At 42.0% G+C, this 19,675-nt stretch overlaps 1 protein-coding gene, 1 long non-coding RNA gene and 1 other non-coding gene across 6 annotated transcripts; all 3 read left to right on the forward strand.

The window, feature by feature from the left end:
* The first annotated feature begins 300 nt into the window (after window positions 1–300).
* LOC147923599 (putative phosphoglucomutase, cytoplasmic 2) lies at window positions 301–2,625 on the forward strand. 3 transcript variants are annotated; one of them, XR_015586516.1, is made up of 8 exons: window positions 360–748; window positions 850–962; window positions 1,305–1,387; window positions 1,596–1,659; window positions 1,747–1,828; window positions 1,909–2,135; window positions 2,257–2,297; window positions 2,388–2,625. XR_015586516.1 is itself a non-coding variant. In XM_087494605.1 (7 exons), the coding sequence occupies exons 2-5, from the start codon at window positions 859–861 to the stop codon at window positions 2,001–2,003; spliced, it is 345 nt and encodes a 114-aa protein (XP_087350731.1). In that variant the 5' UTR covers window positions 301–748; window positions 850–858; the 3' UTR covers window positions 2,004–2,135; window positions 2,257–2,297; window positions 2,388–2,625. The 3 variants fall into 3 exon arrangements, 2 of the variants coding, with proteins under 2 accessions (XP_087350731.1, XP_087350730.1); XM_087494605.1 differs by lacking the exon at window positions 1,305–1,387 and having other exon boundaries at window positions 301–748; XM_087494604.1 differs by lacking the exons at window positions 850–962; window positions 1,305–1,387 and having other exon boundaries at window positions 323–748.
* Window positions 2,626–5,816: 3,191 nt separating this feature from the next.
* On the forward strand, window positions 5,817–7,374 carry LOC104757762 (uncharacterized). Of its 2 annotated transcripts, none has more exons than XR_762517.3 (4): window positions 5,817–6,165; window positions 6,243–6,461; window positions 6,651–6,813; window positions 7,047–7,374. It is a non-coding gene; the product is annotated as an uncharacterized LOC104757762 (long non-coding RNA). The 2 variants fall into 2 exon arrangements; XR_015586033.1 differs by having other exon boundaries at window positions 5,832–6,165; window positions 6,235–6,461.
* Window positions 7,375–18,275: 10,901 nt separating this feature from the next.
* Window positions 18,276–18,381, forward strand: LOC147923600 (small nucleolar RNA R71). The gene has a single exon (XR_015587861.1). It is a non-coding gene; the product is annotated as a small nucleolar RNA R71 (small nucleolar RNA).
* The last annotated feature ends 1,294 nt before the right edge of the window (window positions 18,382–19,675 follow it).

Below are 19,675 nucleotides of genomic sequence, written 5' to 3' on the forward strand. Positions count from 1 at the left end.
TGACACAAAATTTTGTAACACTGTGACACACAACACTAAATGTAGGAAATTGTAGCATTTTCCTCACCCTTAAACATTTTAAACATTGCTTAAAACATTTTTCTGCTTAAGTGTAAACCAAACACACAAAACCATTTTTATGAATCTATATAAAAAGAAAATTTATCTATGATTTTAATCTGTAATGAAAAACATCATTTTCTGCTTAAGTGAACCAAAACACAAAACATCTTTTTATTTAGGTTTACATTTTTGTGAATCTAATCAAAAATAAAAATAAAAATAAAAATTTAATGGCTTAACCAAAACACAAAATTTTCATTTTTTATTTTTCTTTTTCCTTGTAATTTCACCTCTTCGTCTCCATATCTTCTCTTCGTCTCTAAATCTCCTTTCCTTTTCAGATCTCCTCTTCTCATCGTCTCCAGATTTCCTCTCTCTTCTCTTCTCGTCGTCTTCCTCCGCCGCAGCTACCACCAAACCCACCCGATTCATCCGAAACCCGTTCTGTTTTTTTTTCTTTTCCGTTTATGGATCTGACTAGAGAGTTAAGAAGAAGAATGAGTCTCTCTGTTAGCCTCTCTTTATCTCTTTTGAAACAGGTACCACAACCGTTGTTCCAGGTAAAATCACTGGTGTCGCTTCCGCTTCTCTCCGGTTCAGATTCTGGATCTAAGACTGATACTGATTCCGATGCCTTCTTACGGAGCCTCCACGCCTTCTTCTTCGCCATCCTTCTTCTCTCACGGTTCTCTCTCTCTTCTATGTCTTTATCAGCTTCTCAAGTTACTTGTTTCAGTTTACGATGCTGGTTTATTAGTTTTTGTTTGTTTTCTTCGTTTTTCTTAGATTGGGACTATGTTTGGTTATTGGTTTAAGCTCCGCTTAGGCGATGAGACTTTAGAACGGTCTAAGCAGATGTTTAAGGTCTTTCTCCGATTTCATTGCAAAGAATTTGCGGGGTTAGTCCTCTGTTCCTTTATATTTTGATATAATGAGATTTAGTTTCAAAGTTTCAGATGTGTTCATTGTTTTTGTAAGCCTTAGTAAAGGTTTTTAATTTACAATGCTCAGCTCAAATATTTTGTGCTCTTTAGTATATGTCGATAGATTATATCTTCAGTTTACATATTGAGGGAAAACCATCGATATTAACATTTGTGTATGTTTCTTTGATGGGTTTCATCTTGAGGGCACATGATGACTCATTTATCTTATGGAACAACATGAAACTAGGACTATGTTCAGTATATATAGGTTGTTCATTCATGAACTCGCTTGAGTGTGGTGATGCTTTTATGCAGAATATGCAAAAGTTTCTTTATCTTTGCTAGCAGATCAAATCCACTGACTCATTTTTATACACGATCGTTTTCTCATTTGGATGGTAACTTCCCATGCTTTTACCTTAAGCTGTATAGTTTCATGGCATTGTAGGAATTAGGTAGGCGTTTCTTAGAAATTAAGTTTATCCAATACTCTTTATTCAACTGTTTAATTCTCATTTAAACAGTTTCCCTTGATGTCGTTTAATTCAATATTTATCCAATATTTATCTTCTCATTTAATTCTCAACTTTCACATTTGTATTTAAGGAGCATGCCGACCTCAGCTGCCCTTGATGTCGTTGCAAAAACCTTAGGTCTGAAGTTCTTTGAGGTACATGTCACTGTGCAGCTTCTCTCTAGCTTCCATCTACTGGAATTACGTAACTTGGTCCGTTTTTCTAATATATCTATCTTCCAGGTTCCAACAGGCTGGAATTTTTTTTGCAATCTTATGGATGCTGGGATGTGTTCTGTATGTGGAGAAGAGAGTTTTGGAACTGGTTAGTTTCTGTTGCTAGTTCATCACATGTCTTACAACTTTAAGAACCTTACACAGCTCACAAACAACCTTTTCCCTTAGGTTCGGATCATATCCGTGAGAAAGATGGGATTTGGGCAGTTCTTGCTTGGTTATCCATACTGGCTCACAATAAATATGTCATCCATAGACTGTAGACGCAATATGTCATCCATAGAATGTAGACGCAACTGCAGCTAAAGAAATCATGGGGCTCTTGGTTAAGTTACAATCTTCACTTCCTGAAGTTTGGATTTATGCTATAGTATGCATCTGCATAAATGTTCATGGTAAGTCATCGGTTACATAAAGACAAAGTGCATTCCATTTGTATCTCCATATTTAAGCCTTATCTTTACTAATTATATGATTTCCTGCCTTATCTTTACTAATTATATGATTTCATTGCAGGCCTGAATATGTACTTTTAGTTATCATTCATCCCTGCCATTGTAAGTAAACAAAAGCAAGAATAAGTAAAAAACTTGAAATTAATAAGACTAACACTAAGAGAATGTGTTTGTATTTGTTTGTTGTTTAAGCTTGTCATGTTGGTTGGAACCAAACTTGAGCATGTTGTCTCGAAGCTTGCTCTCGAGGTTAAAGAACAGCAGACATGCACAACTAATGGGGCTCAAGTCAAAACTCTTCTGGTTTGAAAATCTTTTTTTGAATGTATTTATATATCTTCTATTTGAATGTATGATATTAAACTAAGGTTTAACATTAATTGTAATTGTGTATGTTTTGCAATTTAATTTTTAACATATTTTCACATAATTTGTTTTTCGTGCTAGATAGAAAACTTTTCAATTTAATTCGAAGCTAAGTGTATCTAATATTCCACAAATTTATGGTCACATTTAGTCACAAGTTTATGACACTGAACTATGTCGCTATCTGTCATTAATCAAAGACAACCAAATTGTGAGTGTTTGAAGCTAATTACTACGTAAATAACCGAAACAAGAAGTAGCAAATACCCACAAATAACTGTAACTTTTTGTATCAATTAGTTACAGATAAGTTGTAACTAAACTGTAACAGTTTGCGACAATTTGCTATACTGAAAACATTTGCTACTACCAAATAGTTACTAATTATTTTGGTAACAAAATTGTAACAAACATTTTTTAGCTACAAAAAAAGCCTTATACCCACATTTTTTTCTGTAACAATGCTACACATTTTTACTAGTGGATTTACATGTTCGTTTAGTGGCTGACTTGCCACTTCGAACGCATCATCCATGTCAGCATTCCATGTCATCATCTTCTCCGGAAATACGAAACGTCGTTCCTTCGACTCTTGTTCTTCAACTGGTTCAAAAGTGTTCTTCACCTTGTTTTTCCCCTTGTTTTTCTCCTCGTTGTTAACTTCTTAATTACACTCATTATTATTAATTTCCTCATTCTTCTTCATTTTCTTTTATGGATCCAGTTCCGGTAATTGTTGTTTCCGATAATTGGGTAAAGAAACACAAATATTGATACTAAGATTTTTGTGTGTCTATCCTAGCAGGTTCAATTAACCTTATGTAGTTGTAGTCCTTAAGGTGTCAATCCAAATGGGATGATGCTAGTCACTCAAGATGCAATCAAGAAGTCACAAGTTAAGCCAATTCAAAAAGAGTAATTTTCTAACAATCCTAGAATGGTCAAAATACAAAACGGAAATGAGTCACAGAACCAGAAACAAAAATGTATGACAAGAAGCGAACAAGAATAAGTGAAACCGAAAACGATTCTAAGCATGAACAAATGAAACAGTCTCGGAAATGTAATATCAATTAAAAAGATAAAAGTCCTAAGGATGGGAGTAATTGATGTCGGTGGAGTATCCTAGTCTACAGATTGTTTAACATACCACAAGCAAACTATCCCTGAACAATGAACATCACAACTTAGCTAATCCAATCTCTTGACAAAAGCTACTCAGACTCAACCACTTCCATACCTAGCTCTCGCTAGAGAAACATGGTCGAGCAGGCATGACAAACAAGTTCATTCACGTCAACAAACATCCTAGACAACTAATCTCTTAGGCTAGGAACGTAAGTCTCTGGCACTAGTTGGTCAGACATTTCATCAAACACCTTTTGGGTGTGGAAATGTCTCGAACCTAGTCCCAATTGATCAGAGAGAAACTAGTATTTCTAATTCTAGTCCAGAAGGGAATCATACAATCAAAGCTTAAACATTCTACATCCTAAGATCCTCCACCTAATCTATCCCATCCTCAAGAACTAACAAACTACTCAGATCCAGAAATCATCACCAAAGATACAAACTCAGAAAACATTGAAACAAGCATTATTAGGTAGATAATTAAAAATAAGATGAACAACTTTGTAGAAGCAATCAAATGCAAAATCTCAATAAATCTCAACGATATCGGAATGCAAGTCTCAGAACGTATTTTGTGGCTAGGTTTAAACCTTCTGGGAAGGGAAACAATACGAGATTAAAAGATAAGATGTCTCAATCAAGACTTAACAAAATGTATTTATAGTGAAAATATGGAAAGCCCTAAAACTTAAAACGACAAGGTAAAGCGTCGGTTCGGTAATCTCCTGAACCGTGTGAAACCAAACGTTTTTCTTCCCAATATGTGCGATCGAGTCCGTGCGCGTCGAATGGAATGCAGTGTCATCATGGCTTGGACGGACGGCTGAGGAGCATGGCTCGATCAGACAAGCTGGAGTGCGTGGCGGGGGAGCATAGCTCGATCAAACAAGATGGAGTGCATGGCGGGGGAGCATGGCTCGATCAAACAAGCTGGAGTGCGTGGCGGGGGAGCATGGCTCGATCAAACAAGCTGGAGTGCGTGGCGGGAGAGCATGGCTCGATCGTGGTGTATACGCATCCACTAAAACGATGATAACTCTTGAACCATACCTTCGATTGGCTTGAAATAAACGGAGTTAGAAAGATAACTCAATTCTCCAAAACTTTGATGAAGACATCGAAAGCTAAATCCCACTCGAGTTGAAGGGCTTGAACGGATGGCTCGGTTGACGCTTCCTGGAGATGGCTCGGTTGACGCTTCCTGGAAGTGTTGTGAGATTGGCTCGAGAGATGGTTCCGGGAGTGTTGTGCAGCGGATGAGTCGAGCAATGCACTTCTAACGCCTTCTAAATACCTGAAATACTCCAAAATGCACAATGTATGTAAGGATGGTGCAAGAACTACCTAAACATGCACAGTGTATAGAAAGGACTAGAAAATGATGCAAACCAATGAGTTATCTTAGCTAAATGCATGATAAATATATGCTAAGGAGAGGCAAAATATAGACATATCAACTCCCCCAAACTTACTCTTTGCTTGCCCTCAAGCAAACAATCAAGAACAGAGTATGAAAGAGATGTGTGAAGATGGGGTCTCAGAACCTAAAAATGTAAATAAAATAGTTAGAATCAAGGTCCTTGTTTTTAGTTCTATGATGCATGGTGAAGGAACTCTATATTTTTTCTACATATGCAATCCTATCAATCATTCCCTTTAACATTCATTAACAGAGAACCGTGAATCGAGCTAAGCAATGTCGTTGAACTCATTTGGCTAGGGTAAAAGGTTAGAGACTTAGATGGTCTCCTTCTCAAGTGGTTTCATCAATTCAGAACAAGTTTCTCTCACGAAAAGGAGTTGAGCGTAAGAGAAGGCTAAAGGTTGAAACCAACTGATACATACAAGAGCAGCGCCCTGTCTACCCAAAGAACGTTCCAAACCGAAGTTGGTTCTACCCTTCATCACAAACATTATCTCAAACCCATTCTTTCATTCTTTACACTTGGACTTAGGAGATGTTCACTTCTTATCATTCTAGCGGATTGGGAAATCTTTACTGTCAGTAAGGTTCTTTTTCTTTTCTTCTAAGAGCATCTCCATTGGTTGCATTTAAGCAAAATTGTTTGCTTAAAAAGCTAAAAAAATAAATCAAAAATCCTAATTACTTAACAATCGATCTTTAGCTTAGACATTTTAGCAACGATGCTTACCTAAGACGTGTCAGCCTCTGAGTAAAGTTTTAGAAGAAAAAAAAAAGCAGTGTTTTTATTTTTTGTTTATCGGTGTCATCTTTTCTCTTTCATCATCGAGAAAGAGTTTCATCTTGATTGAGGAAGATACTCTTCATACATCCATCTAGATCAATATCTGAATTTTTTGGCTTGATTGAGGAAGATTTTTGGCTTGTATAGATCAGTATGATGGCCAAATCTGAAATTTTTAGTGGCCTGTGTTCGTGTGGGTTTCGGTGAATTTGAACATGATGAATCGAGTATTCGGGAAACCCAAGCAGGAGTCTAATCTTAATGAGGTATGATCCAATTTCTACACTTCTCTACGTTGTTAATTGCGAATTGGGAATTGATGTTAACAAAATTAGAGTTCTAGGTTGTTTAAAGAACTCCGCCGCCAAAAAGGCTCAAGTCCGACGCTGGAGGCAGCCCAATCTCCGCCAACGCCTCTGGTTCCAGCAAGCAGATAGTCATATACGAAGATTCTCCTCTTCCTGCTCCTGCTCTGCTACAAACTTTGAGTGATCATTCCGATCAACACCTTTGCACCTATCAATGTCGTATACTCTCTTCTGGAGTTATACTCTACAACAAGGTGATTTTTGCTGAGCCTACTTTACTCTCTTTAACATAGCGTTTATGCAGATCTTCATATAGGATGTGCATGTTTAGCTGTTGGATTTTGTTTTTGCATGCTATAGGTTGTTCTTTATTCTGTTTAAGCCCTTGATTGATCGTTTCATATATGTTATGTTAATAAATATTTTCGTTTTGCAAAAATTAGTGAAGGAGCTCGAAATGACAACAGTTCGAGGACAGCTGGTCTGGGATCTCGTAAAGAGAAACAACTGTTTCTTGGTGAAGCAGTTCGGCAGAGGTAATGCCAAGGTTCAGTTCAGCAAAGAGAAAAACACACCTCATCAACCTCAACTCTTACAAGCACTCTGGTATTGATTCAACTCTTGTTCACTCTAGATTTATCTCAATTTTTGATTTCTGAATCTGTGTGATAGAATGTTGCTTATATGAAGACAAGTCAATGCCTAAGTCTATGGAAATGTAATTGGTGAATTATTGAATTGGTTGGGGTTTGTTAGATTGAAATTGAAGTCTATGATTGGATTTGTATAAGAATCTATAGACTTTATTTTAATTTGTAGTTTTTTTGATATGATTACAGGTTTGGCCAACAAGAAGACAGTGACCATCCAGGCAGCTGACAAGGACCAAGGTGTGGTACTCGGAACCACCAAGAGAAAAAGACAAAACAAGCCTATGCTCTCTGTTAACAAGTCTGTCTTCAAGAAGGAGTTCCCGAGGATGACCAAAATAATGACCACATTTTTAGATACTACCAATGGACAATAAAAATAGAAAGTTTCTTAAGAAGTTTGTTAACTTCAAATTTTATTCACTTTTATTCAAATTAATGTTTTTAACAACGTTGCTTAAATGCAACCAATGGTGATGCTCTAAGGAATCTAGACATCTTAAACATTTTACTTTCTTTTCTTTGTCTAATCTTTTCGTTTTATGCCCATAACCAATAACTCATTATTTTGCTAAACCCAAATCATTTACTAGACTTGTAAACCTTGAAAACACATCCCCCTCCTAAAGACTTTCTACCCTTTACTTTCTTTTTACACTCACTTTTCTGCAAAAATCCATACCCAATACCCAAAATTGAGTTCTCACCTAGTCCTACTAGTCCGGATAACGCGAACTAGAACTACACAGGATCCTAATCTTGTCGGTTAGAACCTAACACTTTCTAACAAGCTCAACTCGGAAAAAGGCCTGACACTCAAGAATACAATTGGCTTGAAAGAACTGTTGGTTAAGGGTGCGGGGAACTGTTCCAAAGATGGGAATCAGCTACTTGGATTAACAAGGGTGCTAAAAATGTGAAAGACAATCCAAGTGTGTATATGGTATCCATGAGTTTGACTTCAATGCATAACAGGATAATTGCAAGTCAGGATTAGGTTCAGGTAGATAGGGAATGATATCAATTCAAAACATGCTTCAATCTTAACTTTTGAGGTTCAATCAACAAGCATCAAAGAACTAAGAACAAGGGCCTTGATCCTATCCTATTGAATCCAGCATGCTAACAAGGTTACAATCATCATCAACCCCTATGCTAAATGCAACAACCCTATATGAATAAACCTAAATGCAATCCTAATATGCATGTGCAAACTACATGAACCCTCGTCCAACTTGACAGACCAATCTTTCTTCAAAACTCCAACAATCCTTGACAAGATGCCCTTGATCTGCTTGTTCGAAACTTCAACCTGTCCGCTGGTCTGAGGGTGATACGCAGTACACCTTGTGCTTGACCCCATACTCTCTCAGCATGCTCTCAAAAACTTTGTTGACGAAGTGAGTTCCACCATCACTGATCACCCATACCTTGGAAAGATTATACTTTTGAACAGCTTCAGAACAACCTTGTGATCATTGGTAGGGCTTGCTATGGATTGGACCCACTTAGAAACGTAATCAACTGCCACCGGAATATAGACATTCCCATTAGATGGGGGTTGAATGGTCCCATGAAGTCTATCCCCCAAACGTCAAATATCTCCACTTCTAGGATTGGATTTTGGGGCATCTCGTTTCTCCTTGTGATGTTTCCCATCCTCTGACAAGCGTCACACTTGGTGATGAAGTTGTGAGCGTCTTTGAACAAGGTTGGCCACCAGAGACCTGCTTGAAGAACTTTCTGAGCTGTCTTGAAATAGGCGAAGTGACCTCCATAGGTGGAACCTTGACAGTGTTCAAGCACTCCCTGCACTTCCCCTTATGCTATACATATTCTGAACATACCGTCAGAACCTCTCTTGTACAGATAGGGTTCATCCCAGAAGTAGTGGTTGACCTCTCTGAAAAGCTTTTTCTTCCTGTAGGGATCCATGTCATCAGGAACTTCTCCACATACCTTGTAATTCACAACATCTGCATACCAGGGTGCAGGCTCAGAAGTGATCGCCATGCATCTGATTCTAAGGTTGTCAAGCTATGTGTCATGCATTTGCTCACAAACTTGGGCAACCAGAAGTTGTTCCTCAGGCATTGAATTATCTATGGGAACAACATCTTCAATCCTCATTCTTGACAAGTGGTCCGCAACTCCATTTTCTATGCCTTTCTTGTCGACAATCTCCATGTCAAACTCCTGAAGAAGCAGGATCCATCTCAACAGTCTCGGCTTAGTATCCTTCTTTGAGTAAATGTGTCTCAGAGCAGCATGGTCGGTATACACTATGACCTTCGAACCCACAAGGTAACTCCTGAATTTTTTGAATGCAAACACAACTGCTAGGAGTTCCTTCTCTGTGGTGGCGTACCGCCCCTGAGTCTCGTCCAAGGTGCGACTCGCGTAGTATATGACATGAAGCTTCTTGTCAATACGTTGTCCCAGACCTGCTCCAACTGCGAAGTCTGAAGCATCACACATGATCTCAAACGGATGGTCCCAATTCAGAGCTTGTACTATGGGTGCCGAAACCAAGGCCTCCTTGATCTTGCTGAAAGCTTCCAAACATGCTGCATCAAATTCGAACTCAACCTCCTTGCACAACAACCTTGTCAAAGGTCTTGCAATTTTTGAGAAGTCATTGATGAATCTCCTGTAAAACCCAGCATGTCCCAGAAAACTTCTGATGTCCTTCACTGTCTTAGGCGGTTGAAGCTGAACCATGACCTCAATCTTTGCCTTGTCAACCTTAATTCCTCTTTCAGAAATCTTGTGTCCAAGAACGATTCCTTCCTAAACCATGAAGTGGCATTTCTCCCAGTTCAGCACCAAATTCGTCTCCTCACATCGCGTCAATACCCTGCACAAATTTAACAAACAGGAGGAGAAAGTGGAACCGTATATAGAGAAATTGTCCATAAACACTTCCACTGACTCCTCAATCAAATCCGAGAAAATCGAAGTCATGCACCTTTGAAAGGTGGCAGGAGCATTGCACAAGCCAAATGGCATGCGTCTGTAGGCAAAAGTGCCATAAGGACAAGTAAATGTTGTCTTTTCCTGATCATTTGGGTGGATAGGGATTTGGAAGAATCCACTATACCTGATGTGACCAGCGGACGCGGTTGTGGTTTGATAGAGTCTTGGGACTTTGGTCAAGTTCAGATTGGTGGAAGTTTCCTCGGCCAAGCTTCAAGGATTCGAATCCAGAGAGGATTCAAATGACAGAAACGAGGTTTGGTGAGATTCCAACAAACAGTTTGCGAGAACGGACGTGAAGCCTTGTCGGATCATACGGATGCGGCTAAGAAGATGCGGCTAATTGGCAGGACTCGGTGGGAGAGAGGGTGGAAACGTGTGAGATGGACTGATGGAAGACTCGAAGACTGATGGCAAAGAACTCGAGGTTGCGTAGGTGAATCGATGATAACTCGAGAGCTTATGGAAGAGAACTCGAGGTTGTGAAAGGTGGAACGAGAGAGGATGGACGATGGATAGAGGTAGATTGAACGACGACACAAGAGGGCTGGCTCTTCTCTTGATACGGTTACTAAAAAACCATGAACCTGGTTCAAGGTTTGCTAGGGTTCTTTCCCTTAGACAATCCCAGATTGACTAATGAAAGGATGGAGACAAGTTCAAGAATCTCTCTTGAGGAAAATTTTCTATTTCATACAAGTCTAGCTTTTACAATGAGGGTTGATGCCTTTATATAGGAAGGCTTACAAATGGAGACTCTAAAACCCTAGAAACGTGGCCATGATCTAAACCATACACATGGCCAAAAGCAAAAGCAAAAGTAAATCAAAGCAATATCCAAAAGCAACGGTCATAGAAGAGTCTAGACTAAATTTAAAAGAAGGAAGGGGGATAAGGTCGCCACGTCATTGATTGAGGCGTGGCAATAGAATCTTCACTTCCTTGGCTCCCAAGCATGTCACTAAGTGTTTCCAAGTCATAAGCCAAGTGGGATCGAAGTGGAGATGCACTAGAGTTTGGTGCCTCGTTAAAACTTCTTTGGTAAACCCATTGGGACAAACCCAAAGTAGGAAAAAGAGTACAGCTCCTTCTAATGGCTTAGGGGTGTCTTCACACTAGCGTGGTGGTGAAGAATCGCGAGTATGGCTTCCCAAAGCTGGTTGCGTCTCAATGCTACTTAGTGGGGATGCTAAACTTGGGTCCTTGGTGTGTAGGGTGGGAGCTTGGTCTTGAAATACCCAATAAGTGTCTCTGTCTTGCTCTCGGGAGGTTCACTGGAACGTTGGCCAAACGTTGTCTCGTGCATGGTGGAAACCTTGGTCCTGCTCGGCGCGTCTCGGGGCCGTCCGAGGCGTCTCGGTCGTCTCGGTCAGGAGCCGAACCCGTGATCACATCATTCCCTCCCTCTTGTAGAAGTTTTGACCTAAAAACTTTGCTTTTCACCTGGATCAACATAAGAAAGTCCAAATCAGTAGCATCACAAGTTCATTTGCGGTTTTAAGTTTACCGGGATCAAAGGGGAATAGTAAAGCCTTAAGAGAAAAAGATAGAACTCCCCTTGTAAGGCTAGTGATGTTCGTTGTGCCGTTCCCTTCGTAGGCCGCGGTAGGTTGTTGGCGCTCTCTAGGATGCCACACGAAAGTCTGGTCCGCGGCAAGGCTGGATAAATACATCGCCATATAATCTTGCGGGTTAACGTCCTTGGTGTCAAGAGTGGAGAGTAATGGCGCGGTATAGACGTCTCCCATGTGGAGTGCACTTCTTGACGTCGTCATGATCAAGATCGAGTGGCTAGCCCCTTCAATGGCTGTGTTCAATGCTTCAACTTGTTTAAAACCTCCTTTTAACAAGCATGGCGTTAAACACACAGCCTGACTCCTCTTTGGCCTCGCCCAGAGAATTGTCACGTGTCCTGAAAGAGTACTCTTGCTCCACGTTCTGCTCCGGGTATGGCGGCTGAGCGTCAAGCTGGTCTTGGTCGGAGTCGGTGATGACTTGGTCTCGGTCCGCGTGATGATCAATACTAGCTCCTCCGAAGGTATGAGATTGGTGTTTGGGAGGTTCGGCTGGCGTCTTTACGAACCCGCCTGCTCCTTAGACGTGCTCCTTATAATCCGACTCATGCTCAGATTGCTTCATCGGTGAGACGTCATCAGCTAGCTTGATACACGACCTGATGCTCGTTCTTGGCGCTTCCGGTTTTGGCTTGTCCTTAGCTCGAACTCCTCCTTTGGCCGGTTCCTTGCACAGTGTGGGCAGCTCACGGTGCTGAACTGTCGACACATAACTCCTTAATACTCCCAGACTTGGTATGGTCGCGGCGCTGACTACCTCCTGGGATGGTTCCTTGTATCGTGCTGGCGGCTCGCGGTATTGAGCTAGGGGCGCATAAGTCTTTGACCTCTCGGCATAGGCCAAGTTACGACTTGTTCGCGGAGCCAGTATAGGAACTGGTTCACGGTACCGAACTGGTTCACGGTACCGAACTGGTTCACGGTACCGAACTGAACGCGCATACGTCCGGCTTGGTTGCTCAACAAAGGCCGAATGGTGCCGTGATCGCGGAGCCGGTGTAGGCAGTGGCTCATGGCACTGGCGCCGTGAAGTCTGTTTCCGCGTGGCATACTAGGAGACCAGGTAGGGATGCCTCAGTTGCGGCCTTGGTGGACACTCGAGCTTCTCTCGACCCGTTGACGAGTTGTTGTCGACTGAATCCGGTCGAGCCTGTCATTGAGATCTCGAAGCGTGTGTTGGAGAGAGATCAGAGCGTCCGCTGTGCTGGGTGGTTTGGGAGTTGGCTCCTTTCTTCTTACGGATTGGGGCCTTGGCTTCTTGTAGTTCGACACCCAGTCATCGCTATCGGAGTTTTCATAAAGACTCACCCTTGGCTCATCAACGCGAGTAGCTCGTGACATAGATGGCCAATAACAGTCTGGCGATCCACGTTCGAGTTCTTCTTGATCTGACTCCTCGCCGTAGTCCTCTTCGGACCAATGTTCATCTCTGGTGGCCTCTTGCTCCGATTCCAGGCCAAGATCTTCATCACACCACGATCCCACCTTGGACTCGTCTCCATCAAACCCCATGCTAGATCAGTATAGGATTAAGCGTCGCATGTTGTTTGAGAACTTGGAAACGGTTTTGGGTCGAGGGTATGGCGGCCGTCGGAAGTCGTTGACGGTGCGGTCGGCTTGGTTGTACGGGCTGACGGTGATAAGGCGGATGAGACGAACAGCCGACGGTGGCCAGAGGTTGATCCGCTGATGCGGCTACACGACCCCAAATGGTTCGAACGTTGATGCGGCTTGGTCCGTACGGTTGTTGGTGGCGTGTGATTCCTCCACGCGGTTTGGTTTGAAAATAAACCTCGCACACAAAGATAAAACACAAAACGCGTGAGAACCAGCGTTCAATAGGACCAACAATAGATTTTTTTTTTGTGTTTTCACCAATGATTGATGACAACACATCAAATTTTAAACCTATGACTAACAAAAGCAAAAGCAAAAGAAAAGCAAAAAGCAAAACACTAAGAGAAAAAAATTGCTTTATGACCAAAATAAACAAGAACACAAAAGCAAAACAAAACTCTAGCAAATTCAATCAAGATGCAAACAAGGATGAACAAAATACAAACAGGATGAACAAACAAGCTAACAACCTAGACAAAGAAGAACAACACCACAAATGCAACAATTTAAACCGAAAGACAAATGAAACAGACTAAACACAAATGATGCATCCTAACTAGCAATCGACCTAATGAATGAGACCTTAGACTTAAGAAAGACAAACGACCTAATCTATCAAAGCCAAAAGTAAAGAGCATCCAACGGTTGGATAGCAAAGATACTAAAACCAAGGTGACAACTCACCTATGGACCACAAGGTGCATAGGGAGCTATCCACGTCCACATTTTGTGGTCTTGACCAAAAGCACTTTAGAGGTGGCTAATCTCTCAACACACAAAAAGGACGCTAATCCTAGACCACACAATAATTCAAACGCGGCTTTGACCACTTTTGAATTTCAAAAACCTTGGCTAAAAGATTAAAGAGTAAAAAACAAGTGGTATTAACCAAATGACTTTTACCCCTTTTATTTACCAAACGACAAGGTAAAAACACAAAAGAGCAACAAAAGCACAACACAACGAATCTAGCAACCTATAACAACAAAACGAAAAGCAGCACAACCTAAAAAGATCTAGACAAAACAAGCCAAAAACACAACAAGAACAGCAAGAACAAAAAGCAACGAGAACAAACAAGAACAAGCTAGAACGAACAGGAAATTAACAACCTAAAGCAAACGACAACAAACGACCCTACTGACAACACAACTCAAGACCAATTTAAACCCAAAGAACAAACTACACACGCGAGATTAGATTAAGCTAACACAACTAACACAAAAGCGCAAGATCCAAACTTTAACCAAAAGACACAACGTTTGAGTCAGGAGCTTTTAGTGCTCTGATACTAACTGATGTGACCCGCGGACTCGGTTGCGGTTTGATGGAGTCTTGGGACTTCGGTCAAGTTCAGATCAGCGGAAGTTTCCTCGGCCAAGCTTCAAGGATTCGAATCCAGAGAGGATTCAAATGACAGAAACAAGGTTTGGTGAGATTCCAACGAACAATTTGCGAGAACGGACGTGAAGCCTTGTCGGATCGTACGAATGCGGCTAAGCGGATGCGGCTAATCGGCAGGACTCGGTGGGAGCAAGGGTGGAAACGTGTGAGATGGACTGATGGAAGACTCGAGGACTGATGGCAAAGAACTCGAGGTTGCGTAGGTGAATCGATGATAACTTGAGAGCTTATGGAAGAGAACTCGAGGTTGTGAAAGGTGGAACGAGAGAGGATGGACGATGGATAGAGGTGGATTGAACGACGACACAAGAGGGCTGGCTCTTCTCTTGATACGGTCACTAACAAACCATGAACCCGGTTCAAGGTTTGCTAGGGTTCTTTCCCTTAGACAATCCCAGATTGACTAATGAAAGGATGGAGACAAGTTCAAGAATCTCTCTTGAGGAAAATTTTCTATTTCATACAAGTCTGGCTTTTACAATGAGGGTTAATGCCTTTATATAGGAAGGCTTACAAATGGAGACACTAAAACCCTAGAACCGTGGCCATGATCTAAACCGTACACATGGCCAAAAGCAAAAGCAAAAGTAAATCAAAGCAATGACCAAAAGCAACGGTCATAGAAGAGTCTAGACTAAATTTAAAAGAAGGAAGGGGGATAAGGTCACCACGTCATTGATTGAGGCGTGGCAATAGAATCTTCACTTTCTTGGCTCCCAAGCATGTGACTAAGTGTTTCCAAGTCATGAGCCAAGTGGGATCGAAGTGGAGATGCACTAGAGTTTGCTGCCTCGTTAAAACCTCTTTGGTAAACCCATTGGGACAAACCCAATGTAGGAAAAAGAGTACAGCTCCTTCTAATGGCTTAGGGGTGTCTTCACACTAGCGTGGTGGTGAAGACTCGCGAGTATGGCTTCCCAAAGCTGGTTGCGTCTCAATGCTACTTAGTGGTGATGCTAAACTTGGGTCCTTGGTGTGTAGGGTGGGAGCTTGGTCTTGAAATACCCAATAAGTGTCTCTGTCTTGCTCTCGGGAGGTTCACTGGAACGTTGGCCGAACGTTGTCACTTGCACGGTGCAAAACCTCGATCCTGCTCGGCGCGTCTTGGTCATGCGTCTCGGGGCCGTCCGGGGCGTCTCGGTCGTCTCGGTCAGGAGCCAAACCCGTGATCACATCAATACCCATCAAGGAAACAGTAGTAGGGATGACTGGCTAATCTTTCTAACATTTGATCAATGAAAGGTAAGGGAAAATGATCTTTCCTAGATACAGCATTCAACTTCCTATAATCAATGCACATCCTATGTCCTGTGATGGTCCTCGTTGGGATTAACTCATTTTTTCATTTTTGATAACAATGATTCCTCCCTTTTTAGGTACACAATGTACTGGAGATACCCAAGTACTATCAGAGATAGGATAGATAACTCCAGCATCAAGCAGTTTTAGGATCTCTTTCTTCACCACCTCTTTCAGATTAGGGTTCAATCTTCTTTGGGGTTCAATACTAGCATAAGATTCATTTTCAAGATTGATCCTATGTGTGCAAAGACTAGGCGAGATTCCCTTGATATCATCTAAAGAATAACCTATGGCTCTTCTATACTTCTTAAGTTCAGTTACAAGCAACTTCAATTCATCATCATTCAACCTAGCATTCACAATGACAGGATAAGTAGAATTGGTTCCCAGAAAAATGTACCTGAGTCTGCAAGGGAGAGTTTTGAGTTCTACATTCGGAGCTTTCAGTTCCGACCAGTTGTCAGCATGGGCGTCAGAGCGGTCACGGTCGAGTGCGGTCCGAACAGTGTCTCAAGCGGTGATTCGAGTCGGGTCTTGACGTCGGTCGAGTGGGAGGTTTCACGTTCTGAATTCTCTGTCTCAACTACACATACCTCTTCTGCGTCAGACAACTGCTCGAACTCCTCTGGTTCGTCCGTTTCTCTGTGGGAGTCTAGCATATTCTTGTAACAAGTGGTCTCCCCATGCAGGAACCCTTCTTCTCCATCCTTGGTTAGAGCAGTTTTGAGATGATCCTCCTCAGCTAGTTTCTCCAACAGCTCATCAGCCAACTTATCCATCTCTTCAATGTAGAAGACTTGTCCTCCTATTGTTGGCTTCTTTAAAATATCCTTGATGTCGAACTTCATAATGAAGTCGTCTCCCAGATTAAGATCAATCTTGCCATTTCTGACATCAATGATGGCTCCAGCAGTCGCTAGGAACGGTCTTCCTAAGATCAGCGGATCTTTTGGTTCTTCATCCATCTCCAGAACCACAAAGTCGGTTGGCACTTCCACGTCTCTGATCCTGACATGTAAGTCCTCTAAAATACCATGTGGAAGTCTCACTGATCTATCTACAAGGATGAAGGAGATATCGCAACCTTTAAACCTTGTGAACCCCAACCTCTTAGCCATAGAGAATGGCATCAGATTAACTGAAGCTCCAAGATCACATAAACACCTATCAAAAGACATAGGTCCAAGGGAACAAGGTAGAGTGAATGATCCCGGATCTTTGAGCTTCTTGGGTACAATCTTCTTCTGGATGATTGCACTGCACTCAAGACTTAGTACCACCATGCCTTGAAATTCTTTTGATCTCTCCATCACTAAATCCTTGAGGAATTTAGGAACAAGTGCGAATGCATCCAGCAATGGCATCCTCAACTCAATCTCCTTAACTTGTTTTTCAAACAAGGCTTTGTATTTCTCAGTAAGTTGCTTCTTAAACCTCACTGGAAATGGTAGAGGAGGCTTGTACGGTGGAGGGATGAATCTCGCGGGTTTGTCATCAAGAATAACAGGTTACTTAACAGCTTCAGGTTCGGACTGCTTCACTGGCTCGATTGGATCTTTGTCTGCTTCGACTGGGTTCTCCATCTGAACGTCATCCTGAACAAAACCCTCCCCATCGAATTCCTCACTGTCCGCAGTGACGTTTGGGACTCCTTGCCTGGGAGGCAATGTTTTTCCACTTCTCAGCGTAATTGCATTTGCAAACTCCTTGGGGTTCTGAACAGCTTTCCCTGGGAATTGGCCAGACTTTGGGGCAGAAGTAGAAGCAGATTGGCCTTCCATATACATTATCTTCGAATTCAGAGCTTCAAATTTGACGTTCTGATTATTGTAGGAACATTCCATCCTCTGACTAAGGTCAGCGAACTTCTTTGCAGTATCCATGGAAACCGCTAGCTTGACCCTGAAGAAGTTGTTGCATCATCTGCTTCATTTCTTGATATGGGGCTGGAGTAGGCTGAACTGGTTGAGGGCGGAATCCTGGCGGTGGTCCTGAGGGAGCTTGGTAACCCTGCTGGAACTGTTGTTTTGGAGCGAATCCCGGATTGTAAGGCACAAAAGGTTTTTGTTGACCTTTCTGTTGTTGTTGAGGCGGGTACACCTGATCTTGTGGATTAGCAACATTGGTACTTCGGTAAGACAAATTGGGGTTCTTCTTGTAGGGGTTGTAACCTTTGTTGTATCCACCCTGATTCTGAACATAGCTGATCACCTCAGTCTGCTTGCCCTCCCCATCTGGAACTTGGAAAGGGTCATCCTCAGATACAAAGTGGACGCTCCTCTGCTGGCTTAGCAAGATACGGTCAAGTTTCTCATTGACATTCTTGAGGTCTTTCTTGTACTTCTCCTCAGACCCAGCGTCACCGTGAACTGTGCGGTCATAGTCCTCATTGTAGTTGCCGTCAGACTGAGCGAGATTCTCCACCAATTGCCATCCTTCCTCAACGTCTTTGTTCAGGAAATTACCATTAGAAGCAGTGTCAAGCAGCATATGTATCTTTGGTAGTACACCACGGTAGAGAGTCCTCAGCAGTGACTCGTTGCTGAAACCATGGTGTGGACACTGACTATGGTAACCCTTGATACGCTCCCATGCTTCACAGAATGATTCTGAGCTCTTCTGAGTGAAGCTGGAAATCTCATTCCTGAGATGTGCTGTTCTGGAGTTGGAGAAAAACTTGGCCAAGAATGCTTTCTTGCAACCATCCCAGGTGGTGATTGATCTCTTGGGAATGTTTTTCTCCCATTGATGAGCCTTGTCTCCGAGGGAGAATGGGAAAAGGCGCAATTTGTAACCATCCTCACTCACGCCGTTGATCTTGGTGAGACTACACAGACGGTCGAACTCGTCCAAGTGGTCGAGTGGATCCTCCATAGGCAACCCGTGGAACTTGTTTCCTTGGATAATGGAGATCAGACCACTTTTGATTTTGAAGTTGTTGTTCTGCACGGCAGGAGGGACGATTCCAGCACGCTGAGTATGAGTGTTCGGTGCATCCCCATCACCAATGTTTTGCAGTCCCGGATGTGGTTCATTCTGTTGTTCCATAGTGACTGGTACGGGATGATCGTTGGAAGTACGAGCTTGTCGTGGGCGTTGCAACCGATTGATTTTGTCGATAACAGGAAGGAGATTCTGATGCCCTCTTGATCTGGTGTGCATGCAAGGTTGCAATCAACAGGTACCTGAGGTGCAAGACAAACAAGCAGACAACCAAAACAAGTCAGTACCCAGAATGATAAGTGTAACAGAACTTAATATTGGAAAACTTGAAATCTTAAATGTAGCAAAACGAATCCCAAATGGCAACGGCGCCAAATTGATACTAAGATTTTTGTGTGTCTATCCTAGCAGGTTCAATTAACCTTATGTAGTTGTAGTACTTAAGCTGTCAATCCAAATGGGATGATGCTAGTCACTCAAGATGCAATAAGGAGGTCACAAGTTAAGCCAATTCAAAAAGAGTGTTTTTCTAACAATCCTAGAATGGTCAAAATACAAAACGGAAATGAGTCACAGAACCAGAAACAAAAATGTATGACAAGAAGGGAACAAGAATAAATGAAACCAAAAACGATTCTAAGCATGAACAGACGAAACAGTCTCGGGAATGTAATATCAATCAAAAAGATAAAAGTCCTAAGGATGGGAGTAATTGATGTCGATGGAGTATCCTAGTCTACAGAGTGTTTAACATATCACAAGCAAACTATCCCTGAACAATGAACATCACAACTTAGCTAATCCAATCTCTTGACAAAAGCTACTCAGACTCAACCACTTCCATACCTAGCTCTCGCTAGAGAAACATGGTCGAGCAGGCATGACAAACAAGTTCATTCACGTCAACAAACATCCTAGACAACTAATCTCTTAGGCTAGGAACGTAAGTCTCTGGCACTAGTTGGTCAGACATTTCATCAAACACCTTTTGGGTGTGGAAAT

This window comes from Camelina sativa, chromosome 17, assembly GCF_030686135.1.
Source record: "Camelina sativa cultivar CO46 ecotype springtype chromosome 17, ASM3068613v1".
In the NCBI taxonomy this organism is placed as follows: domain Eukaryota; kingdom Viridiplantae; phylum Streptophyta; class Magnoliopsida; order Brassicales; family Brassicaceae; genus Camelina; species Camelina sativa.

Bases quoted from the DNA above. Each gene is read 5' to 3' on its own strand.
- LOC147923599 (XM_087494604.1), top strand. From the start codon at position 531: ATGGATCTGACTAGAGAGTTAAGAAGAAGAATGAGTCTCTCTGTTAGC. The intron at 1,660-1,746 runs GTACATGTCACT...TCTATCTTCCAG, and splicing joins TAGGTCTGAAGTTCTTTGAG to GTTCCAACAGGCTGGAATTT. The intron at 1,829-1,908 runs GTTAGTTTCTGT...CTTTTCCCTTAG, and splicing joins AGAAGAGAGTTTTGGAACTG to GTTCGGATCATATCCGTGAG.